The sequence below is a fragment of the Uranotaenia lowii genome, chromosome 2 (genome assembly GCF_029784155.1).
Source record: "Uranotaenia lowii strain MFRU-FL chromosome 2, ASM2978415v1, whole genome shotgun sequence".
Lineage (NCBI taxonomy): Eukaryota > Metazoa > Arthropoda > Insecta > Diptera > Culicidae > Uranotaenia > Uranotaenia lowii.
In genome coordinates this window covers 271,928,998-271,953,826 of record NC_073692.1, presented here as the reverse complement: position 1 = coordinate 271,953,826, position 24,829 = coordinate 271,928,998, and the positions used below count along the sequence as shown (strand labels likewise).

Below are 24,829 nucleotides of genomic sequence, written 5' to 3'. Positions count from 1 at the left end.
ATTCAGCCGCCGAAAGTCAGAGTAACTGAGTACAACTGAGAAATTTAAATGGTTTTGAATAAAATATTGAATAGAACTTTTTGTTTGCAGCCAAGATTATATACCTATGTATGAAAAAAAAACTAAACGGATCAGAGTAACTAGTAAAACGGGGCCAATTTAAAAAAAATATATATCTTTTTTAATCAAGATAACGCAGATGCCAGCCAACGAATGGTCAGGTAATAACGAACTGTCCTGCGCAATCATTCTTTTATTTGAATCGAAACTATCCAGTTCTTTCGTTGAATGGATAGAAAGTTTAGGTTTTTATTTTAAGTAAGCTAAACAAATTCTTAGAGGTCAGGAAATAAAATCTTAATAATGTAAGTCATTTTTAGAAAAACTTGATATTCTCAATTCTTAATTACCCAAAAAGGTTGATTCGTTATTAAATAGATTCTATCTTCGTTAGGTTCCGAATAATGAGCCTTATTCTTTCGTGTTACGCAGAACCGCTGTGTTCCGTTACTGAGAGGAACGTCATGTGGACTGCCGATCCAGGTCTCAAATGTTCCTATTTCCTCCGCAACAAGGACGGAATAGTAGTACATACTTACGGATACAGGGTCCCCTAAACATGGGTCAATCATTACAACCCAAACAGTTTGACGAGGTTCCAGCAGAGGAGTCCGGAACCTAAATGCAGTTTTCCAGCATTATTGTCGTTGACGCTCTTGATTAAGACGGTTTGTCCCAGTTGAATAGGCTTTAATAATCAGTAGAATCTCCTCCTAGTAGAATCCTTGAAGCAAAAATGTACCAGGAAACGATTTTTCTTGCACAAAACATAAATTAAAACAAACGACGAAACACTTCATTGTTGACATTTGACAAAGCCAAAAAAAAAGTGAGCAGGGGTGCTCCATTTACGTTACACCTGTTACCCTTAGACGTGATGAAAGCGTTACGATTATTGTTTAGGATGGTTCATAAATCGCTTACGAACTGGAAACGCGAATCTTCAGAGAACAGTGTTACAGTGCTTTTGACCGAGAACAACTTTTTCAGAAAATTATCGAAATGTTTTAAGTCTAAAATACATTATTCTTTATTGAATGTTAAAATATTTTTTTTTTCAAAGGGTAATTATCGATTGTTATTGTAGTCTACATAGAATTAATTTATTATACCTTGAGCTGATTCGAATCTTCCAATAAACTCATTTATTAGCCAAACAATTTGGTTTTGAATATCTTATAAGTTTTATTTACGTTCAGACCATGACCAGACTATGAAACCATGAAACAATTAAAAAATGACTCTATAAACGATAGTAAAAAGGAGGGTAAATGAGATCTAAGTTAAAAGCTTTAAAGCCACAGTATCTTTTAGACCACAGGAGCTTGCCTATGTAGAAAACGCCTGGTTTTATACTGATGATACCATAATAACGCTCTTCGAGTCGCTAGCAACGTTAAACGCCTGAAAGTATACTACGATAAAGATTTGCATTACAGTATTATAACAAATTCTAGCGGTAACTTTTACTTAAAAAAAAAAGAACATTTAAGGCGGAAGTTTTCTTTAAAAGATATGTAACCCGATAACGATCAAGTTATGAGATCATTGATACGAATTTTAATTTGATCCACTCTTGGAGTTCATTCTTTGAAAATAACACATTTGAATTTCACATCTTTGATTTTATAAAAACAGCACAAAAGTATTTTTGGAATAATGCTGAATGTTATAAAATAAAAAGTTATCAAATATTTTATAAGGAAAAGTCGTTCTAAAAGTATTTACATGAACAAATTATTTTTACAGAAAGGTTGAAGGAAACGCGAAATTCAAGGCCGTCATTAAACAATTGGAGCTTTCTAATAAACGGAATGCTTCGCTATCAACCAAACTTAAGAAGGCACGTGCTGAAAAGCGTAATTGGCAAGAAAATCTCGGTTGTGGTTCAAGTGAATTTATTCCGACACAGTCTACACCTTGGGAAGATAGACAAGAGGACAATGCAATGGCTACGATTAACAAAATGTCCTTTGCCCCTATGGGTATTTCGGAATGTCAACCTCTTGACGGACAAGACGATATAAATCGCAAATCATTTGAAAGGTGGCTTGAGCTATTGGAAGCTTCGATGCAGTTAGCTGGAATAACTGATGAAGCCACGATGTTCAGCTATTTCAGGATAAAGGCAGGAGCTAAATTAATTGATATCCTCGACGAAACGAGCTCGCCTATTGATGGTCCTAATAAAATAACTCGCCCCTATTCAAATACTATACATCGTCTCAAGATGCACTTTAGTTCCCACCAATACAGCCTGACTCAGCGTCAAAAATTAAGGGCTATGGTTCAGGAACCTGGCGAGAGCGATGTGAGATACGTCAAACGTGTAATAAATGCGGCTAAGCTCTGTGGTTATACCGATAATCAACTCATCGAGAACATTGCTGACGTAATTCAGAGCCACGGAGCTAATTTAAAAATTCGTGAAATAGGTCGTAAAGCCATGAGAAAAGGATTTTCGATCTCCGACCTAATGGACAAGGTACGTGCTTGTGAAGTTTCTACGCTAAACGAAGAATTGTTCGCTAAGAACCACCAGCCTCAACAAATTGCAGCAGTATCGTACGCTCAAGCAAATAGTACTAGTAACTGGAACCGCAATATACAGCATGGTAGTTCTCTACGCGGTCAGTACAATAGCTCCAGCAACTGGGGCATGAATCCAAGGCGCGGAGGTTACAACTCAAACAGATCGTCTTTCGGAAATTCACGCTTCCCCCGTGGTCGAGGGGCCAGTCGCGGCAGCCGAAATGGAAATTTCGGAAACGGAGTTTCAACATGTTGGAGATGTACCGGAAAAGGGCACCTTGCTTCAGAGTGCTATGCTGCTGACAAAGTTTGCAACGTATGTAATATTGTCGGTCACATAAGAAGAGCTTGCCCAGACCTTGATCGTAGTAACTCTCAAGGAACTATTCGACCACGAAACATTCAAAAATTTTCTGGAGATGTGGGTGATGATGGCCCTGCAACGAAAATTAGAAAGATTTCTGCAGTTTCGAAAGAGGATTCAGATAATATGTCAGAAGATGTTGATCCCGTAAGTGCTTAATTACTCAATAATTAGAAATATTTTTCAGACCTACTTCACTTTTTGATTTAATTATTAATTAAAAAAAAAAAAGATCTACCGTTGTTAACTATCTCTTGAATGAACTTGAATTAAAGAATTTGATGATTAAAATTTTTAAGATAATAGTTTTATTCAACGTATTTTAGCATTCCGGAATATCTATTAATAATATTTGCAAAGAAGATCATATTGTAACAGGACACATAGCAGGCGTTGCTGTAAACTTCCTAATCGACTCGGGGGCGGAAGTGAATACCGTAGATGGGGACGTGTTTAAACAGTTGACAAGTAACGAAAACTCATCTGCTCTCCTCTATAACGTTAAGAATGGAACCGATAAAACCCTCAAAGCGTATGCTGTTCCAGGTAATGTAACTGTCCATACTACTCACGAAGCAGAATTGTTTGTGTCAAAAATCTATACTATATACTGTTCCAGGTAAAATAACCGTTGATGCTACTTTCGAAGCGGAGTTGTTCGTGTCAGATGAGAGGCCTCGGTTGACGGAAAAATTTTACGTTATTCCGGATGCTCGTCCACTATTGGGTAGAGACACGGGCATAAGATATAGCCTCTTACAGCTAGGTTTAAACGTACCAATCCGACCAAGCACTTCAATAGTAGGGAACCGCAATTTCCCAGGAGAAATTCGAATGATAGATTGCCGCTCTGAATTCCCGAAATTCAACGTTCCTCCGGTTGTTTTGTCGTATGATAAGACATTACCTCCCTCTCGTAACATTTTCACCAGCATTCCGCCAGCTTTCAAAAAGGAAACTGAGAAGCGTTTAGATGACTTGCTAAGCACCGGAATCATAGAACCCGTTGTTGGCGATATGGATCGTTCTTTTTGCTCTTCTCTTTTGGTCGTCCCAAAGGGCAAAAACGATATAAGATTAGTGGTTGATTTGCGTGGCCCGAATAAGACAATCTTCCGTACGCCGTTTAGAATGCCCACATTAGAATCCATACTATCTGATTTAAATGGAGCTCGTTATTTCTCAACAATCGACTTAAAAAGTGCTTTTTTTCATGTCGAATTACATGAAAACTCTCGACACTTGACAAACTTCTTTGCCGGAAGAGCCACTTACAGGTTCAAACGTCTTCCGTTTGGATTGTGCAACTCACCGGACATTTTTCAAGAAATTCTCCAAACCAAAGTCCTTGACGAATGTTCAGGTACTGTTAATTATTTAGACGACATACTAGTCTACGGAAGAACGAAAGAGGAGCATGACGCAAGACTTCAACGAACCCTAAAAAACCTCCAAGAACATAACGTCTGTATTAATTTGGACAAATGCGTCTTCGGCCAGAAGTCCGTAAAATTTTTGGGATACTCCTTATCGTATGATGGAATGCGTATCGAAGAGGACAAAATCAAAGCACTTCGCGATTTTCGAACCCCCGAATCCCAAACTGAGGTCAAAAGCTTTCTCGGTCTTCTTAACTTCTGCGAGCGTTTTATTTTGCAAAGAGCGGATAAAACTCAATATCTTCGGAAGTTGGCCAATTCGCAAACATTCTACTGGGATCAAAATGAAGAACAGGAGTTTCAATTTCTAAAAAAAGAGGCATTGCAATCTATATTGAGGTTGGGTTACTTTGATTACAACGATAAAACAGAACTATTTGTCGACGCTTCGCCAATCGGATTAGGTGCAGTTCTCATACAATTTGATGGCGCTGACAGTCCGCGTATTATTTCGTGCGCTTCCAAATCCTTAACAGAAGCTGAAAAAAAGTACCCTCAAACACAGAGAGAATCCCTAGCAGTGGTTTGGGGGGTCGAGCGTTTCAGCTTTTACCTCATCAACAAAAAATTTACAATTCGCACAGATTCGGAGGCCAATACATTTATCTTTGGAAACAGCTTACGCACAAGCAAGCGCGCAGTAACAAGGGCTGAGGCTTGGGCGCTTCGGTTGCAGCCATATGACTTCAACATTGTTTCTATCCCCGGGCATCTTAATGTAGCAGATGCGTTATCTCGGCTTATTAGTAAATCTCAAGAAGACGAACCTTTCGAAGATGATACAGATAAAAATATCCTGTTTGCGATTGATGCCGGACATATGAATATATCTTGGCAAGATATAGAGGTTGAATCTGAAAATGATAGCGAAATCGGTGCAGTAAAAGCGGCTGTTTCAACTGGTACATGGAGTGAGAATATTAAAAGGTATGAAGCTCATGCGAAGCATCTCCGCACAATGGGATCATTGGTATTTAAAGAGGACAAGGTCGTATTGCCAAAGAATATTCGAGAAAAAGCTTTAGGGTTCGCTCATCAGGGTCACATTGGAGTAGGCGCCATGAAAAGAATCATGCGCGAATTTTTCTGGTGGCCTGGAATGAGCACACAAGTAGAAAAGTTTGTAAGAAAATGCGAAACGTGCTTAATAATATCGAGGAAGAACCCACCTATTCCACTATCTAGCCGCCAACTCCCAGAGGGCCCTTGGGAGATACTACAGGCAGATTTCCTGGCAGTACCTGGGTGCGGCTCAGGGGAACTGCTAGTAGTCGTCGACACTTACTCCCGATATTTGTCGGTGGTCGAAATGTCTTGCACAGATGCTCATCGTACTAATTTAGCTTTGTCAAGAATATTTTTCACCTGGGGTCTTCCCTTGATCCTCCAGACAGACAACGGACCACCCTTCCAAAGCAAGGAATTCATATCTCACTGGGAAAATAAGGGTGTTTCTATAAGAAAATCGGTTCCTTTAAATCCGCAATCCAACGGCGCGGTAGAGCGACAGAACCAAGGAGTTTTGAAAGCACTAACAGCTGCAAAAGTAGAAGGGTTAAATTGGAAAAAAGCATTGGAAAGTTACGTACTTTCGCATAATACTCTCAAACCTCACGCTAGACTAGGTATCACCCCCTTCGAGCTACTTGTAGGTTGGAGGTATCGAGGATCCTTCCCGAGCCTGTGGGAAGCTAAAGTGAACAAAGAAATAGACAGAGAAGACGTACGCGAAAGGGACACAGAGACAAAATTAATAAGCAAAAAGTTCGCTGATAAGCATAGAGATGCTAAACCATCCTTTATCACTGCGGGAGATGTTGTCGTTATGTCTATTCCAAAAAGGAACAAAATGGATCCAGGATTTTCAAGAGAGAAGTTTACTGTCCTGACTAGAAACGGATCGTTGTTGGTTATTCGTAGCCCACGAGGAGTAGAATACACAAGAGACATTAAGGATGTGAAGCTGGCGAACCCGGTTTGTTCTGATTCCGAAGAAGAGCTTGAAGACCTCAATGACGCACATGTTAGTACACAGCAGTCCGATGGATTAACCGATAAACAAGGAAGACAAAAAAGGGATATTCGGAAGCCAGCACGATTTAGAGACATGTTTTTGTATCAAATTTTTCAATAGCCACCAATAATTTCCTACTATCTCTTTTCGTTAAAAAAATTGACGATTGAACTAAACTCCGGTTTTCACAATAGAAAATATCACATGATACAGTCTGCTCTCATCGACACATACATCTTCTGATCTTTGATACGCCTCATTTTTCCGTAGAAATTCATTTTAAACACGTAAGATTAATATTTAGAGTATTTTTCCCTTATATTCTATGCTAAAATATGATTCATTTTTTAATAATTACCTGTGTACAGTTCGATAAGCAAATATTAGAAATATAATAAGCTCCATATTACAATTAGTTGGTCAATATTCTCGGGATACCGTTAGCGTGGGCGACTTCAATGCATATTATTCCGTCCATTATCCTTCGCAAATAGATGCCTGTGGACATCTTTCTATCCGGGGGAAATAAACATAGTGCAAGCAGGAAATAAATTTCCATAAAAGATCCAGCACTTCTGATCATACATCGTGTAATTAAGTTCATCCTTTGGAAGACACTAGGCACTTTTTGTCTGCTATACGATGCTTTCCTTAAATTCCAATTCAAAACCTAGAAGGATGCGCAATCCAAATTCAGTCTTCTTCTTTCTTCTTCTTTGTTCTGGTTTGGAGCAAACGGGGCTCCTATAGGAGGGCCAGTGACTTAGACTATATGCCCTGCGGTATGTTGAATCTGGTGTACAATTAGAGGTCGAGTTTAGCCTCTTTTTCAAATTTACATAATTGTTTGTAGTGCTCATAATTCTTGGATTTGAATAGCTCGGTCAAGTTTGCAAATCTGCGGTCAAAATCAAATGAAGATCGTAATGTTCCGAATTTGGGGCAGTGCAGGAGCAGATGTTCGCTGGTTTCCAGCGTGAGGCAAAGGTCGCATTCTGCATCGTCGATTATTTTCATCTTTTGTTTCCAAAACGGTGAATAATCATGGCCTGATTGAAGACGGTTTAATAATCTCACTTCGGTATTTGTTAAGTTGACATTGTAATACCAAGGTCTTTCTTCGAAGGTGTCCTGAATCTGGTAGAAGGTTTTGCCTTTACCCTCTGCATTGACGTACTCCTGATACCAGTCATTGGTTGTTTTGAGTTTGATTCGTTTGATTTTAAGGAATGTATCGTTCATACACAGTAAATTGTCGATACTTGGTGAATCTGGGTCTGTGATGGCTAGTTTGGCTAGGTTGTCTGCTATGTCGTTGCCAATGACGCCGATATGGCTCGGTATCCATTGGATAGCGACTTTTTTACTGTGAGCGAGGTATAATATTTTGTGTAACTGTTGAGGTACCATTCTTTCGTTTAGAGCGTTGTTCAAAACGGTGCAGGCGGACAAGGAGTCCGTGTAAAGAACGAATTCTATGTCAGAAGTTCTCAAGTTATCTAGGGCAATTTCGATGGCAGTGATTTCGGCTTCAGTTATGCTGGTTTCATGGGCAAGTCTGAGTGAATATCTTTGCTTGTAGTATTCGTTATAGATACCGATACCACAAGTTCCATCTATTTTAGATGCATCAGTAAAAATTTTTGGTTTGCCTGCGTGTTTGCTGTTCATAGCGCATAAGGTCAGTTGTTTAAGTCTTTGTGTGTTGGTGTTCTTTTTTGCAATTGATAACCCTTCGAGTTTATCATGAATTTTGACGTTTAAAGGTTCGTGATCTGTAAAGGGCATAATGAGGACGAAAACGGATTTGTATTTCAGAAATGTTGTTTCCATGAAGGAGAGATTTTCATTGTTTTCATCATTGTTGAGAGCCATGAGCTGTAAGCCTACTGCAGTCCTATGGGCTAAATTTCTGATAATAGCTTTTGAACAGATGTATTCGTGTCTGAACTCGAGAGGTACTTGTGCTGCGATCGCCATGAGCGTATTCAGTGGTGTAGTTCGTGTGCAGCCAGTGACTCTTCGGAGACACTGATTGTTAGCAACTTCCAGTAGTTTTTTGTTAGTTTTTCGGGCATTGCAAAAAACTGTTGCGTTGTAGTCGATAAGGCTTCTGATCAAGGCTATGTAGATGTCTGTCAAAGTTTGCGGATGTGATCCAACCTTGATGTTGCAAATTATTTTTAGCATATTCATTCTGTCGTTGATTTTTCCTCTTAGCGCTCTAGCTTCAGCTCCGAATCCTAACGTTGCGTCTAGCGTTACTCCTAAGTATTTTTGGGTCCTCACGGTTTCGACTGTTTCCCCTTTAATTTTTAATTGTAGTTGGGCTTGTCCTCTACGAAACACCATGACTTTGGTTTTCGTGGAGTTCACTTTGAACCCAAGATTCTCAGCTCTATTTACAAAAATGTCAGTGACTTCCTGGCATTTGTTTTTCAAAGTTTCGAAATTTCTAGCACCAACGATAAGATTGAAGTCATCTACATATTGCGTTATTGAAACGTCATCTGGAAATGAAGCGTGCAGATCAGCAGTGTATATGTTAAACAATGTGGGTGACATTACGTCCCCTTGAGGTAGGCCGTTGCTAATAATCCTCGTTACTGGTTTCCCATCTGCAAGAAGCGTGATTTTACGGTTGGTTAGAAATTGCGTAATCCAATTGATTAGTTCCTGTGGAAAGTTTTTGTTGATCATTATTTCTTCGAGCTTTTTGGTCTTTATGCAATTGAAAGCATTGGAAAGATCAATGAAGACTACCGCTGTCAATAATCTATCCCTTTGGTTACGTTTTACGGCATTAATCACGTAAGACACTGCTGTGGTTGTGGATAAGGTTTTTCGACATCCAAAAGATGTGCTAGGAATGATGTTGTTGGTGTTAGAAAAGCTGTTTATTTTCTCGAGAACCGCAGTATTGATCAACTTGGTTGCGCATGGCACCAGGGAAATGGGTCTTTTGCCTTCTATAGTAGATTGATTTTTACCTATTTTTGGGATTGCAACTACCTTTATTTCTTTAAGGTGATCCGCAAGGGATCCATTCCTCCACTGCTTGTTAAGATCATAAATTATGTTGTAGGTTGCTGCTGGGCCAAGCGCTTTAAGCATTTCGTATGTTATGCCATCGATGCTGGGGGCAGTTTTTTTTCGTTTTTTGCTAAGGAATTGATGCCAATTTTGTAGATTTAAGATGTCGTAATTAGGATTAAAAGTACTGTGATGGTCCATGCAGACATCAGTTGGGCCAAAATGTAGGTCTAAGAAGTTGGATGCCATTGTCATGTCATCATGAACGATGTTGTTTTGGTTGGATTTTTTGTTTTTCCCGTTGATTCGATTAACTATGCTCCACAATTCCTTAGAGCTCAGTGAAGGATCTAAAATGGTTGGAAGTTCTTCCAATTTACGCTTGATTTCTAGTCATTTCTGTCTTAAGAAGGCTGCCGCTTTTTGTTTGAAATTTATTAAATTTTCAAGTGAGGAGACTGCATTAAACAATATTCTGGCTTCTCTTTTGGAATTCCAAGCTTCTTCAACTTTGTCTGACCACCAGAATTTTGGTTCATGTTTGTTCTTCTTACGGTGGTTTTTAGAGATTTGTTTGATTTTGAGATTCAATGATTCTAGGCTATCTATATCTTCTCCGGTTAATTTTTCTATTTCTGTCAATATTTCTTTGGTTTTGTAGATGTATCTTGTATTGCTAGTTGTGCAGGATTCTATGATGATATCGATAGTCATGTGGTGACTACCAATGCCGAAATTGTTTATGTTCCATTTTATGTAGGGGTGTAAATTAGAATTGCTAAACGTTAGGTCTATTGCTGATGGTCTTTTATTGAGCTCTATCGGAATGAAAGTTGGTGAACCATCGTTGAGTAGTAGTAGGTTGAAATCGTTAACGCAGTCAAGAAGTAAGTGTCCTTTTGAATCAGTTTTGCGATTACCCCATTGTTGGTGGTGCGAATTAAAGTCGCCCCCAATGATGATTTTGTTGTAATTTCTGCATACTGTAAATATTTTGATTAGATCTTCTTCCATTTCTTTGGTGCTTGCTGAAGGACTAGCATAAATACAGATAAGTACAATATTTATTTTGAGAATTCTTAGACCTATTGCTTGAATGAAGTTAGATGTTGACGGAAGTACTATTTGCTCATAGCCAAAATCATTGCGCAGATAGACTCCTGCGCCTCCGTAGCCGTCTGATCGAGAAGAAAATATGGCATTGTATTTACTTAACTTGTATTTTTTAGTGTTTTCCAAACTTGGCTCAGTCCATGTCTCTGAAATTAGAGCGGCGAGGTAATTGTCGCCGACCAGAACCCTTTGTAGCTCGTCTTTATTTTTCCATATGCTTTGAATATTGCACTGTAATATTTTGGTTGTATTATCCATTATACGGTTGAATAGTAGGATAAGCTGTCTTATTAGGGTGAGCTGGTGATGCTATGGAGTTGAAATGTTTTAAATTTCAGGGAAAGTTTCGATTTGAAGTATGGTACACTATTGCATAAACGTGGTATCTAACTTTAGATGTTTTTTAGATAATTCTTTAAATCGTTGAATCGAGCCGGAATCGCAATTTTCTTGACTTACAAAATCTGAATAAAAATTCATAAGCATTGCTTGAAATTCTTTTTTAGTTTCTGCTGCTTGTCGCATAATATTTATGTTCGTGTATGTTTCACTTGGTCTATGGGTATTGTTTAGACCAGTGCCTCTGGTTAGTGAAAGATTGATGTTGCTGCAATTGAAATCGGATGGGTCCTCATTTCGGAGACGCTTTGGAGCGGTTTTGGCTGGTTCGTTAAAATTTTTATTAAATTTTGGGGAAACAGTCGGTGTAATTTTGGGTCGTAATTCATTGGTTTTGGTCCATTGCTGTTGTAGTTGGTTGCTTTTTGACACCACTTTGGCGAAAGTGTCGTCAAGAGCAGGAAAAGATGAAATTTGATTTAATGGTTCAAACCTGTTCGTTGTTGTTATTGGTATAATTTTTCTTGCTTCAGCAAACGTTAAATTATTAAGAGCCATGGCACTTTTGATGTTCCTTTGACGTATAGTCTCCTTACAATTAATAGCCCCAGACGCGTGATCAGTAGTCTTGCAGAAAATACATTTGATTTGTGATTTGCATTCATTGTATTCTTCGGCGGAATCGTGGATGTTGCCGCATTTGGCACAACGTTTTCGACCTCTACAATTCTCAATTTTATGCCCGAACCTTAAACATTTTTGACAAAAGTTTGTTTGTTGCAAAAAGGGTTGTACTCGAGTAACACAACAAAAAAGTCTGACATATTGAGGAAGTACGCTAGCTCTGAACGTGACGCTTACCCTGGTACTAAGAACCGTCCCCTCGTTTTCTTTGCGGGACAGTCGTTTGACGCTCATTACCGGTACCTCACATTCGATATCATCAAGGATTTCTTTATCGGATATGTCTAACGGTATGCCTGAAATCACTCCGGAGATGCTTATTGCATGTTTTGGTACGTATGCTCGATAAATGCCATTACCCGCGTTTAATAATTTTACCAATTTATTGGCTTTGTCGTAATTATTTATTTTAATAATAATTTTGTCTTTACCTGTGTATTGCAGCTCTTGAACGTGTCCTTTTATATCATCAAAACTCTTCAAATAGGCCCCAAGTGAGAATTTGTTGAGGCTGACATTGGTTGCTCCGGTTTGTTTTAATTCTACGAAAATTCGATATGGCCCATTGTCGGTGTTTTGGTACTCGTAGCTGATGAAATCCTTCCTTTTCTCCTTCGTGTTCTTATCATCGTGTGAGTGAACGCTGGATCCAGTTATAGCCATCGGTGTAGACGGTGTAGATTGGCTAGTCGCCATTTTGTTATCCATTTTATCACTAAAATGGCGGTCGAAATTCGACCCGCCTTAGGCGTCCTTTCGCCGATAAAAATCGGTCAATTTCTTTTCACTTCAGAACTTTCACTATATTACTTCCACTTTTCACAATACAACTATTCATTGCACTTTTCGCCCGCTATTTCCAGATTTTTTTAAACGTTTAACTCTCCTGTATCCAAAAATAATATTTTTCGCCGAACCGTTCGTCTCAAAAACCTATTCGAGAAATTGCGACCGACACAAACGCCAAATTCAGTCTGGAGAATTCAGTTCGTGAAATTTCTTGCGTAAACATCTTGAATTTTTATGTTGACAGTTCAAATATGGGCTGAATTTAGGGGGTTCTTTGCATTGACGTTACATACGTTACACAAATAGGTGGTTTGGAAAGTTCAGTTTCTGATGATGAAGTATGATGTAGGGTGGTTCAATTTAATGTGATTTAACGTTCTTCTCAAAAAAAGTTTATAGAATAAATAATAATTCTAGAAGATTTTGGTTTATTCTTAAAAAAGGTGATGAACTAGATTTAAGCACACAATTGTGAACAAACAGAATAAGTTTGGCTCCTTAAAGCATAATGGCATGAGTCGTCTCAAATAAAAGATTTGGATTTTTTTGCGAAAACGGATTTTTTTTTCTTCAATTAATCATGGAAATCCTAATAAGGCTGTAACTATATTTATTCATCGTTATTTTAACTCGAAAAACCCAAACATAAGTACACACATATTATTGTAATGTCTAATATCTTTAAACACATATTTAAATATTCCGAAAATCACCTCAATGTGACAGAAAAGTTAATCTGTAGAGTAGGCAAGAAGGCGGATGTAGGAATCAGGAGCGTGTATAAAGAGTAAGTAATTAAATATTTCAGATGACTAAATCGTCACAAGCGTGGAGGAATCATGAGCGTGTTTAAAGATTGTGTAGGTAAATATATCAGATGACTGAATCGTGATAAGCGTGTACGTGCAAACGGTTCGAATGAAACCGAACGGCCGTTAGCCTTTCATGATGTGTGAGTCGTAGGAGCAGCGTTACCACATATACAGATTTTTCTGTAAGTATACAGATTTTTTGGAAATTTTGTAACACAGAATCTGTATATACGGATTACAGATAATTGGAAATTTATACAGATTTCATACAGATTTTCAGAAAATCAGAGATTTTCCAAGATATTTTGATTATACTTCGAGTCAATCAATAATAATCTACTTTGATGATTCAATCGTCCATCAATTATAACGCTTGAAAATAAGAAAAAACTTCCAGATTAGAGTTCGGAACCGTTACATTGCAAAACAACATGCAAAGGGTTGAAGAAAGTTTTAAAACCTGTGTTTAAGAATCATATATCAAAATTGGTCATTGCCTTATATGAAATGTAACTTTTAATGGTGACTATTGACACATTGACACAGATCGTTATATTTAACGGAATATATCGAACTAAAACTTTGCGTGATCTTATTTTTCACACTTGGTGGACATGTATTTTGTCCGTTACAATTAATCGGACAAAGTTAAACCAAAAACGGTTCGCGTATACAAAATATCAGGTTTAACACTGATTTGACATGTCGCACAAATAGAAGCACGCAGAAATGAGCAGCGTAGTTCAAATGAGTGCGCTACGCATTATAAAAAGGTAACCGTAGTTCAGCGTAAGTATCCGGAATGAAAATTTTCAATATAATTTAACGACTGATCTGTTTTCGCGTTGATTTGGAATGGAATTTCAGTCAATAATGTTTGTAATTAATAATACAATATAGTTTGCATTACATCCGACGTTTCGGCCGTAGATTCGGGCCTTTTTCAAAGGAAAACTAGGAATTTATTTGATTTTTTTTTATTATTTTTTTTTTTTTGAACTTTTTTAAATATAAAAGCTGTTACAATTTTACTCGGTGTTTTACTTACCATGCGTTGTACTGTTGTCGATTTTGTTGTGCATTAGACTGAGTCGATTTGGGGTCATTTTGGAATTTCTCAAACCCTGGGGTCTAAAAAGCTTCGTCTTGGTCCAAAACTCATCCATGATTTTTTGCAAAATTTTTAAGTAACGTTTACATGAGTAAATTTGAACTTTTAGGTTTGTATGGGAAAATTGAATATTTTGTACTGAAAAATCGACAACATTTTTGTTTCGTCTGTGGAACCGAGCCAGCTGATGGTTTTTGTGCCAATTTATAAAATTCCTACAGGAAATTTTCCGCTGAACAACTTTGTCGAAGACTGTAACTTCGTATTCTATTAGGAAAAAAAGTTATTAGCTGTTTAACAGGGGTATGTCTTTTCGCATTGATCGATAGTAAATTCTATTGACATCACTGCTTGAGCCTCGCGAAATGTTGCATGGAAAGAAGTCACGCAATACCTCGCTAGGCACCCTGCAGGGATGTCAATTGAATTTATTTTTTATCAGTGCGAAAATATATACCCCTGTTAGACAACTAATAACTTTTTTTCCTAATAAGATACGAAGTTTCGGTCTACGACAAAGTTGTTCAGTGGAAAATTTCCTTTAGGAATTTTATAAATTGGCACAAAAACCATCAGCTGGCTCGGTTTCACAGACGAAACAAAAATTATGTTGATTTTTCAGTACAAAATATTCAATTTTCCCATACAAACCTAAAAGTTCAAATTTACTCATGTAAACGTTACTTAAAAATTTTGCAAAAAATCATGGATGAGTTTTGGACCAAGACGAAGCTTTTTAGACCCCAGGGTTTGAGAAATTCCAAAATGACCCCAAATCGACTCAGTCTATTGTGCATGCTCTGGTTTGTCTATCCTGTCGTGAAATTATGTTGTAGTTTTTGTAACTATTGTAATATTCGTTGTTTGTACGTTAACATTTGGATTTAAATTGTTGTATTGAACTTGTTCTTTTCGTATCACAATTTTGTATAAACTTTTTCGTAATTGTTTTCAACTAGCGATTGGTGTGTTGCAAACTATATTGTATTATTAATTACAAACATCATTGACCGGGATGAAAATTTTTGATACAGATTGCAATACAGATTTTTGAGATTTCATACAGATTAAAAAGATTTTTTGGCTCGAAAATACAGATTTAAATGTGGCAACGCTGCGTAGGAGAGTTTCGGCAAAAGATAATTGTGTGAGTGTGAACGGAAATGAAAAGGAGAACAGTGTGTGTATATGTGTGTGTAGGAGCTCGTCCTTAGGAAGTGATTGGTAGGAGTAACCAATTCTGAGTTAGAAAAGTTAGTTTAGTGTGGACTGACGTGCTTCTGTTAATTCGCGCTAAAGTGCAAAAAAAGGAAACAAAATGTCCGACGAAGGAACTTCCGGTCGCTACAGATAGAACACAGATGGATAGAACGCAAATGGATAGAAAGCAGTGCTGTGTGCGTATTTCGGGTGAATTGTCGAGTTCATTCGAATCGCGCAGAGGGCTTCGACAAGGCGATGGTCTATCCTGCATGATGTTCAACGTGGCGCTAGTGTAGGTGTTATTCGACGAACGGTGTCAGGTCAGGTTTGCATCCGAACCCAGCAGTAAAGCATATGAAGATAAGATGCTGAGCTAATATGTCGCAAACGTTGTGTAGGATACCTCCGCCGCCGCGTTGTATCCGAGTAGAACGCGCTCCCTATGACGGAGCTGCGGGGATAAAACTTTACCTTCTTCGTAGTCGAACTCGTAGGGAGAAGAGTATTCACGCCGCGGAATACTTTCGGATAGAGTGACTTCATGTCATCGGCGGGTGAATTACTCGAGTCGGTGTAGGATGACGTCTTCGCCGGGAATCATCCGAGTAGTTTCTTAAAGCCCCGGACGCGTGCTGTGACAGGTGCGTGTCCAGGATAAACTGCTATCGAACGGCATACGGACGGGCAAAGAGGAGCGGGCCTCGAGCCAAAATCTCAAGTCGTTAGAGAAGAGGTTAATGATCTTAGTAGTGGTCTCGAACAGAGGCGGAGCGCACGATAGTCGTGAAAACCTCCTTCGCTTCCACACTCCGTTCTCCTGCACGCCGCCAAAGATGTCTAGAAGAGTCACGATTTCCGCTGCTCATTCACCGCCGGATCTAACGGGTGATGTCATTGTCTGCGGTCACCAGTGAGTCGAAATAGACAAAGTCTTCGACTATATCCAGCTCGTAGCTGTCGTTCGTGACCTTGATAAACTGGCTGACTGGACAAGCTGGCTCGGTCGGTCTCGGATTCGCAGGGCAGCATATACTTCGTTTTGGACGTATGGATCATTAACCTAATCCTTCCTGCTTCGCGTTTCAGTTTGCGGTAGATCTCCTCCACAATAGCAGATGATCTGCCAACTATATCAATGTCGTCGGCAAAGCAGATAAGTTGACTCGATCTGCTAAAAATCGTGCCCCGCATTTCGCTCACAGATCTTAGAATAACCGTGTAGCTTCTCGGAGCAAGCTCGGATGTCTGGATGTAGGCAGTCCGAATCATTATCAATCCATCTTATTCAACTTAGTTACGTTATTCTGAATTCATGAAAAGATATTTAAAAAAATTAACAACAAATAATGCTATTTTAAAGATTTTGGAAACGTCAAAACTTCAATGTGGAGCATGTACTTGAATTATTCCGCTGATAATTAGGTAAACTTCTCGCCTCTTTTGCAAGTTTATAGAAACGTTTATCTACAGGTTGAAAAAAAAAATTTATTTTTTATCGAAATTAGTTTTCTTCATTTTACAATATGATTATAACAAACTATCATCCAATAATTTCCATCAAATGGAATTAAACACACGCTCACGCAATATTCGCATTAATCGAAGGACTGACTCCTGCTTTGCATAATTCATCACGATTGAAAAGGATAACACTCTCATATCATAATTATTGATGACAATCTAGTCATATCAATAGCAATTCGGTATCATCAGTGAACAGCTCAACAAAGAAGCTCGGTAGTGACTATTGTACTCATTTATTGAAACATTGTTCATGGACACAATCTCTACTTTCCCACGCTCTGGGATACTAAAAATAAAATCTTAAAATAGTTCAGCACATCACCAATATTTGCTGATGACGCAGTTCATTACTTTGGTATTGAGGAAAAATTATTGGTTCTATTGATTTATCCTATTTCAGTTTTTTTTTTTTCTTTTCTTTCTCTCTCTGTTGGTTAATGTTAACCGGGGTTGTTTGAATGCTATTGTAGATGATCGTGATCATCTTTCATTTAAACTGTAGGCGTGCCTTAATAGATAACATCTAACATGGACACTTCATTACCTATCGGAGTATTTAGTGGTAATACTAGATTTCCGTCCCCCCACAAAAATGCCAGACTGGAAATAGTAGTTGAGCTCAATACACGAGCATGTAGGTACGTACAATCAAGGTTTGAAATTGATGTTTACATATTTCATGTAGGAAAATGGGTCTTTGTTCGACTTTCACCGATGCGGTTCGGCTCTCAGAAGTATTGAAATTATTATTATTATCTTTCGTATTTGCACAAGATCACTTTATTCCAACTGTTTCAATTCACATCAGCAATTATGAAAAACGTTTACGAGATAAATAGCTCGTTAAAAAGCATGACAAATCAAAGCACAAAAATTCGAATTTAGGCGCTAGAATAGCCCCAGAAAGTGAAGATGCATAAAAAGTTTGAAAATCAGCCACATTCGCGTAGTCGTCGAAAATTCTTTTAATAAAAATAAATTTGATATTCATAAGAAACCAAAATGTTACAAATTTGGTCTACTTTCCAATTCACTTTTTAAAATGTTTCTACTGTGAACGAAACAGCCAATTCATAAAAGTACGGTTTTTACACCACTTTTGGCCATGATCTGGAAAATTTAAAAAGTTAGATATGTCCCACATATACCTTCTTACTTCAGCTTTCTTATTCATTAAGCGATTTTTTTAACACTCTATCACTGATTTACAGCCTTTTTCCCGAAGCATGTTTAAAAAAAAACTTTGAATAACTTCCGAAACCGAATTTGAGTCACGTTACAAGCTTTCCAAAACTATAAACACTATGTCAAAATCTTTTGAAAAACAAAAGAATTTAAGCAAGAAAAGATTGGGTCATTTGACCCCTTGAGGTATGAATAGGTATGAACTGTCGTTATGTTAAGTGGTAGTCTTAGTTAAGGAAGAGTTAAACTTAATAAATCTCACCCGCTCTAAGATGATGTTTCGCAGGCAGCGATTCACATAAAGTTGCAGTTTTTGCGTCTTCTTTTTTTGAAGATTCGGAGATCTGGCGGGGGCGCCAGATGTTTCGGAGACTCGCAAACACAAATCGGGCTTTTTGATCCGGGTTTCGATGTCTTTTTTGGTACCACAATCATGCGTAATCTGGCTACCAAGATACTGGAAGCACTCCACTTTCTCAACCTGTTGCCCAGCTACCATGAAACTGGAGAAATTTCCTGTGTTGATCTCCATCGAGTTGATCTTTCCGACATTTACTTTAAGACCTGCTGCCTTGGAGCTTTCGGAGAGGTCGTCGAGTTTGCTCTGCTTATCCGGTTGTGTTTGGGCGACCAAAACAATATCGTCTGCCAGGTCAAGGTCGTTTAGATGCTCCATTGTCCATTGTTTGGTCTACACTCTACAGTCAATCGATCCAGTCAAGATCCCATCCATTACGGTGAGAGAAAGCAGCGGTGATAAGATACATCCTCGTCTCACTCCAGCAGTTACCGGGATTGGTTCGGACAAGAAATCGTCGTGAAAGACTTTGCACGAAAATTCCTTGTACTGTGCTTCGATAAGATGTACTAGTTTCTCTGGGACCCCTCGTTGTCTAAGAGCAGCCCAGATGTTTTCGTGGTTCAGTCAGTCGAATGCTTTTTCAAAATCAACGAAAACCAGCAGAAGAGAGTCCTGGAATTCATTGATTTGTTCCAGTATGATTCGTAGCGTTGTGATGACACATGATCGTCCGGATCGGAATCCAGCTTGTTGCCGTCGGAGTGTAGCGTCAATTTTCTCCTGGATCCTGTTCGGGATCACTTTGCAGAGTACTTTGAGAGTTGTACAGATCTAAGTTATGCCTCGCCAGTTATCGCACTCGGTCAGGTCCAGTCGGCCGGGAATGTTGCAGTATCCCAGATGTCAGCGAAAACACGGTGCAACATTTGTGCTGACAACGCAGGGTCGGATTTGAGCATTTCAGCAGGAATGCAATCGATTCCAAGTGCTTTGTTGGATTTCATGTCTTTGATTGCCGCTTCTATTTCAGCCAGCGAGGGCGATACTTCCAATCCAATGGGAATATTGTATTTTCTCAACATGAAGCAGTGATTTAGGGTTTAAAGCACAATAGTTCGAAGATCCGTCTGAATTTGTGATAATTAATATGGCACGAGCTATTCGGAGCGATAAGAAAAGGGTCTGATCTTTCCAGTGGTCAAGACTTTATTGGCCATTGCTTGTCTAAGATAACAAAAGATTTTAGTTTTTGGTAGTGTGCATTATTCACCACGGATGCTGTGATCATTGAGCAGTCAGAGTGACGATGATGATTGATGACTGCTACATATACTCCCCCGCTAGACTTGACACTATTTATGATCATTGATAGCGAAGGGGAATTTTTACTCGTCTTCCAGATCTGGTGCTTGTCGGCGCTCTTGCAGATGTACCGCTTTTGGAATCGTTTGATGTATCCGTGGCTATATACGCTGGTTTCAGGCGATCAATGTTGGATGTTGATAGATTTACCATTGATTAAAATGTTAAAGAACTTGTTGTTTCTGCTGGTTACTTTAAATGGACCATCATAAGGGCAAGATAATGACGGTCGGATGGAGTCATTTCTTACAAAAACGAAATCGCTTTTATCAAGATCAGGATGCACAAACACACTGCGATGTCCATGCCAAGCGGTGTTCTGTGGACGAATATAACGCATAGTTTCTCGCAAGGTTTTCAGAGTTTCGACATCGCTTTTGTCGCCCGGAATTTCCTAAAAATAAAACTCTGAAGGGATCCTAAGCGTGGTACCGTAGACCATTTCGGCTGGAGATGATTTTAAATCTTCCTTGTAAGTGGTGCGTAGACCGAGCAAAATTATTGGTAAGCTTTCAGTCCAACGCTCAGTGTTGTGGCAAAGCATCGCAGCTTTGAAAGTGCGATGCCATCGTTCGATCAACCCGTTAGACTGGGGATGATAGGAAGTGGTGCGGAGATGATTCACACCTAAAGTGCGACACAGTTCGGAAAACAACGTTGATTCGAACTGGCGTCCTTTGTCGGAAGTGATGCGCGTCGGTACACCGAACCTCGATATTCATCCTGCGATGAGTGCTTGTGCTACAGTTGAAGCTGTGATGTCTGGCAAGGGAATAGCTTCGGGCCATCTCGTAAACCTGTCGATGATTGTTAGGCAGTACCGTTGACCGTTGCTGGGTGGAAAAGGTCCAACTATGTCGATATTCAGATGACTAAATCGGCTGTCAGGCGTTGAATATTTAACTACAGGCGCGTGGATGTGGCGGGTGACTTTGGATTTTTGACAGTCCACACAGCTCTTGGCAAAAGCAATGCTATCTCTCCGAACGTTTGGCCACACAAAACGTTCCGTAATAAGCTTAGCTGTTGCTCGGGTACCCGGGTGAGAAAGATTGTGAGTTGCTTGCAAAATCTTCTCACGAAACTTTTTTGTGATAAATGGTCTCAAGCGGGTCGTTGTGCAATCAAAGAAAAGTTTTTTCGAGCTGCCTAAAACGATACAAGGCTTTAATTTAAGAGATGAAGTCAAATTACCTTTCAGTAGTTGCTGCAGCTCTTCATCGGTTTTCTGATCAGTTGCCAGAGCATCAAAGTCGATCGAGGTGGCATTAACTACTCCGATTCGAGAAAGTAAATCCGCTGTAACGTTCTGCTTACCATCGACATGCCGAATGTCGGTAGTTATTTGGCCGATAAAATCCAACTAACGTGCTTGACGATTTGATGCCTTGTCCAGTTTCTGATTGAATGCGAAGGTAATTGGCTTGTGATCCGTGTAGATATGGCACTGACGACCTTCTAACATGAATCTATAATGCCGAACCGCCATGTAGATTGCAGTGAGTTCCCGATCGTAAGTGCTGTACCCTAGTTGAGTGTTGTCAAACTTTTTGGAGAAAAACCCCAGAGGCTGAAGAGTGCCGTTCACAATTGGTGCAGAACGGCGCCCGCTGCCGTGTTAGATGCATCTACCCATAGAGACAGTTCTGCATGCTTGGCCGGATGAGCAAGAAGCGTCGCATTGGCCAGTTGTTGTTTACACTTCTCAAAAGCAGATACAAATTCGGGTACCCATTTTGATTTTGATTTGTCATTCCGTTTGTTTCCTGGAATCATTGTCAAAAGCGGCGCCTGGGACTTTATTGCATCAGGAATAAAACGGAGGTAAAAATTAAGGGTAAGGTAAGGTTTCGACTCGTTCCGGCAAGGGTTTGATGCCTTCTGAAGTTACCAAGTGGCCCAAGAAAACTATTTCAGATTGGCCGAATTCACACTTGGCAACGTTTATTTTAAGATTGTGTTGATCGAGACGAGAAAAAAGTATCCGGAGGTGCTCGCGATGTTCCTGGGGTGATTTTGATGCTATAAAGAAATCGTCTATGTATGGAAAGACGAAATCTAGGCCTCGGACTACTTCGTGGATCAACCTTTGAAAAGTTTGGGCGGCATTCCTAAGACCGAATGTCATAAAAAGGAACTCATAGAGGCCGAACGGCCTCGTGATGGCCGTCTTCGGGACGTCGTCAGGGTGGATGGGAACCAGGTGAAAAGCTTTCTGTAGGTCTATTTTTGAAAAAATAGTGTTACCTTGCAAGTTTGAGGTGAAGTCTTGCAGGTAAGGCAAGAGGTATCGATCGGGGATGGCTATTCAGTGAGCGATAGTCACCGCATGGACGCCAGGAACCGTCGGCTTTTCTTACCATATGTAACGGGCTAGACCAGTTGCTGCTGGACGGCCGACAGATGCCGAGCTTCATGAGCAACTCGAACTCGGCTCGGGCGGCAGCCAATTTGTCCGGGGGAAGACGTCGGGACCGAGCAAAACAGGCTGACCGGTTGTTTCGATACGATGGACTACTGTGCTCTCACACACAGTTCCTGGTAGTGCGATTCTGGTGATTGACGGAAACTCTGCGAGCAACTCTGCATAAGGTGATCGTGAGCAAAATGATTTGATAGAGTACTCACTAGTTTTTTCCAAGAATCCAGATGACTCAAGCTGTGTTGTGTTGTCTATCAACCTTTTACGCTTTAGGTAGATCGGCAAATCGTAGTGGCATATAAAATCGTCTCCTATTATGCCAGATGTAACGTCAGCTATGAGGAAGTTCCAAAGGAACTCACGTCGTAGTCCGAGATTTACTTTGAGAAGAGCTTCTCCATAAACTTGAATTGGAGTTCCGTTGGCGGCAAATAGTTTTAAAGTTGTTGGTTTAAGGGCAGCTGATTTAAAATCTTTCGGTATAACAGACACATCAGCTCCAGTGTCGATCAGAAATTTCATTCTCGAAGATGAATCCGCAATTTTTACCCGAAAGATTTTGGCTGTGTCGGCAACTTCACCGCTGGACGACACAGCATCAGCTTGAAGGCGTCATTGATTTGTAGATGATGTTGATGAGGGTCTGCCGAACGAACACGGTTGTCGACAGATGCGTGCATCACGGCCAAATTTTCGATGGTACCAACACACATTATCGGATGGTTCTGTTTGTCGGTATGTGAATCTCGAACGGTTACGAGATCGAGATCGGGATCGTGTCGAGAAAGCTTGCTCGAATTTTTTAGTCAACTGTGCAATTTCGAGCTGAAGCGATGCGATGCTGGGTTCTTTAGTTGTGACGGGAGCTATATTGGGGGGTCCGGCGGTCGAATCTATGGCGCTTATATTACGCAAACCGTTTTTGCTGTCGGCAAAATGGGCGATGAGTTTAGCTTTGATGTATTGGTATTTATCGACAACAGGCACTGTTTCGATGATAGTACGAAGGTCATTCAATGTCTCTGGCGGAACTTGGGCCATGACGATATTATATCGTCTCGTGCCGACCCAATTCCGCTGGCCGCAAACCAAAACTCTAGCGATAAGAAATATGATTCTATGTTCGCATCAGACATACATGGTGGGTTAAGCCGTGATGTCGAAATGGCTTCCACTCTATCACTCGAGTCATTCGCATTTTCAGTAACCGTCGCGGGTTTAACACCGTCCGAATATTCCATTTCGTTAAAAAATCACGAATTCGATTATTTACGGAATGAACTATGAATATTTTCGAATATTCACACTAGATCAAGTCGGGGTCACCAATATGACACGAGCTATTCGGAGCGATAAGAAAAGGGTCTTATCTTTCCAGTGGTCAAGACTTTATTGGCCTTTGCTTATCTGATATAACAAAAGATTTTAGTTTTTGGTAGTGTGCATTATTCACCACGGATGCTGTGATCATTGAGCAGTCAGAGTGACGATGCTGATTGATGACTGCTACATAAACTAAATAATATCTTAATCGGTGAGATAATTCACATGCATTCTCATTTCATTTTCCTTTCCTTCCCATGGTAGCACAGGTGATCCACAACTTCGCACAGCGCGCATTTGAACTGGGCGCTTTGGATAAACACCATTTGCTTACTTAATGTTCAGGTATGAATAAAGAATCATTGCACAAAGTTTGAAGAAAATCGATTCACTAGTTTTTGCTAGGCAGATCTAAAACTGCACAAAAGTTGTTTTTTTTATTCAAATCAAGTCGTTATTTAATATTCAATAAATTCACAAGTTTTCATAATAAGTATCCTCCAATAAAAATACTGACGTGCAAAAGATTGCTGGTGTAAACAAAATCAAATTATCAATTGTTCATATTTTCATTAAAACATATAAATTTAAAAATTTGTAAAGTGGATCACAGGTGATACATTGGGAACAAAACGTACTTTTCATCTTGCTAAGCTTTTCATCAATACTCATGAAAATTATTCCGTCAAAAGTTTTTCCTCTTCAGGATAGGTATTTCATCTACTAAAATAACACTAGTCTGAAAAAATATTGAAAGTTATGTGAGTATCTTCCCCCTACGAGTTCGACTGCGAAGAAGGTAAAGTCTTATCCCCGCAGCTTCCCTCGTAGAGAGCGCGTTTTAAGGCGCCCGCACAATAGCCCGTCGGACGATGCGTAATGAAATGTCAACGGACGACGCGTCGCGTCAGCGTCGCGTTGACATTTCATTAAGGGGATACCATTTTCCGTTTGAACCACCACAATGGTGCGTCGCAGCGTTCTCCAACGCTCTGTTTTCGAATAAAATCAAATTGTCTCGCGTCAGCAGCGTTATAAATGTTCTGGCTTTGTGTTTTATGTTAAAGTTTAAAACTAAGAGACTCGAATATCTTATAATCGTCCATATTTTCTTTTCGATTTTAACATTTTTCGAATTTTTAAACTGCGACCCAGAGATGGGTCTTGACTCAAACATTCAGTCAGCGAAACTTTTTTTTTGTAGAGAAATGAATCCAAC

General features: G+C 39.5%; 1 protein-coding gene across 1 annotated transcript; it reads right to left on the bottom strand.

The window, feature by feature from the left end:
* Positions 1-7,213: 7,213 nt before the first annotated feature.
* LOC129742648 (uncharacterized) lies at positions 7,214-12,274 on the bottom strand. The gene is made up of 2 exons (XM_055734576.1): positions 11,756-12,274; positions 7,214-9,085 (listed from the first exon to the last, which is right to left on the bottom strand). Exons 1-2 carry the CDS (start codon positions 12,272-12,274, stop codon positions 7,214-7,216), a joined length of 2,391 nt encoding a protein of 796 aa, XP_055590551.1.
* Between the last annotated feature and the right edge of the window lie 12,555 nt (positions 12,275-24,829).

Excerpts from the sequence above, each read along its gene's own strand:
- LOC129742648 (XM_055734576.1), bottom strand. The coding sequence starts at position 12,274 with ATGGCGACTAGCCAATCTACACCGTCTACACCGATGGCTATAACTGGA. Across the intron at positions 9,086-11,755 it reads GGACGGTTCTTAGTACCAGG|GAACTAATCAATTGGATTAC; the intron begins GTAAGCGTCACG and ends AACTTTCCACAG.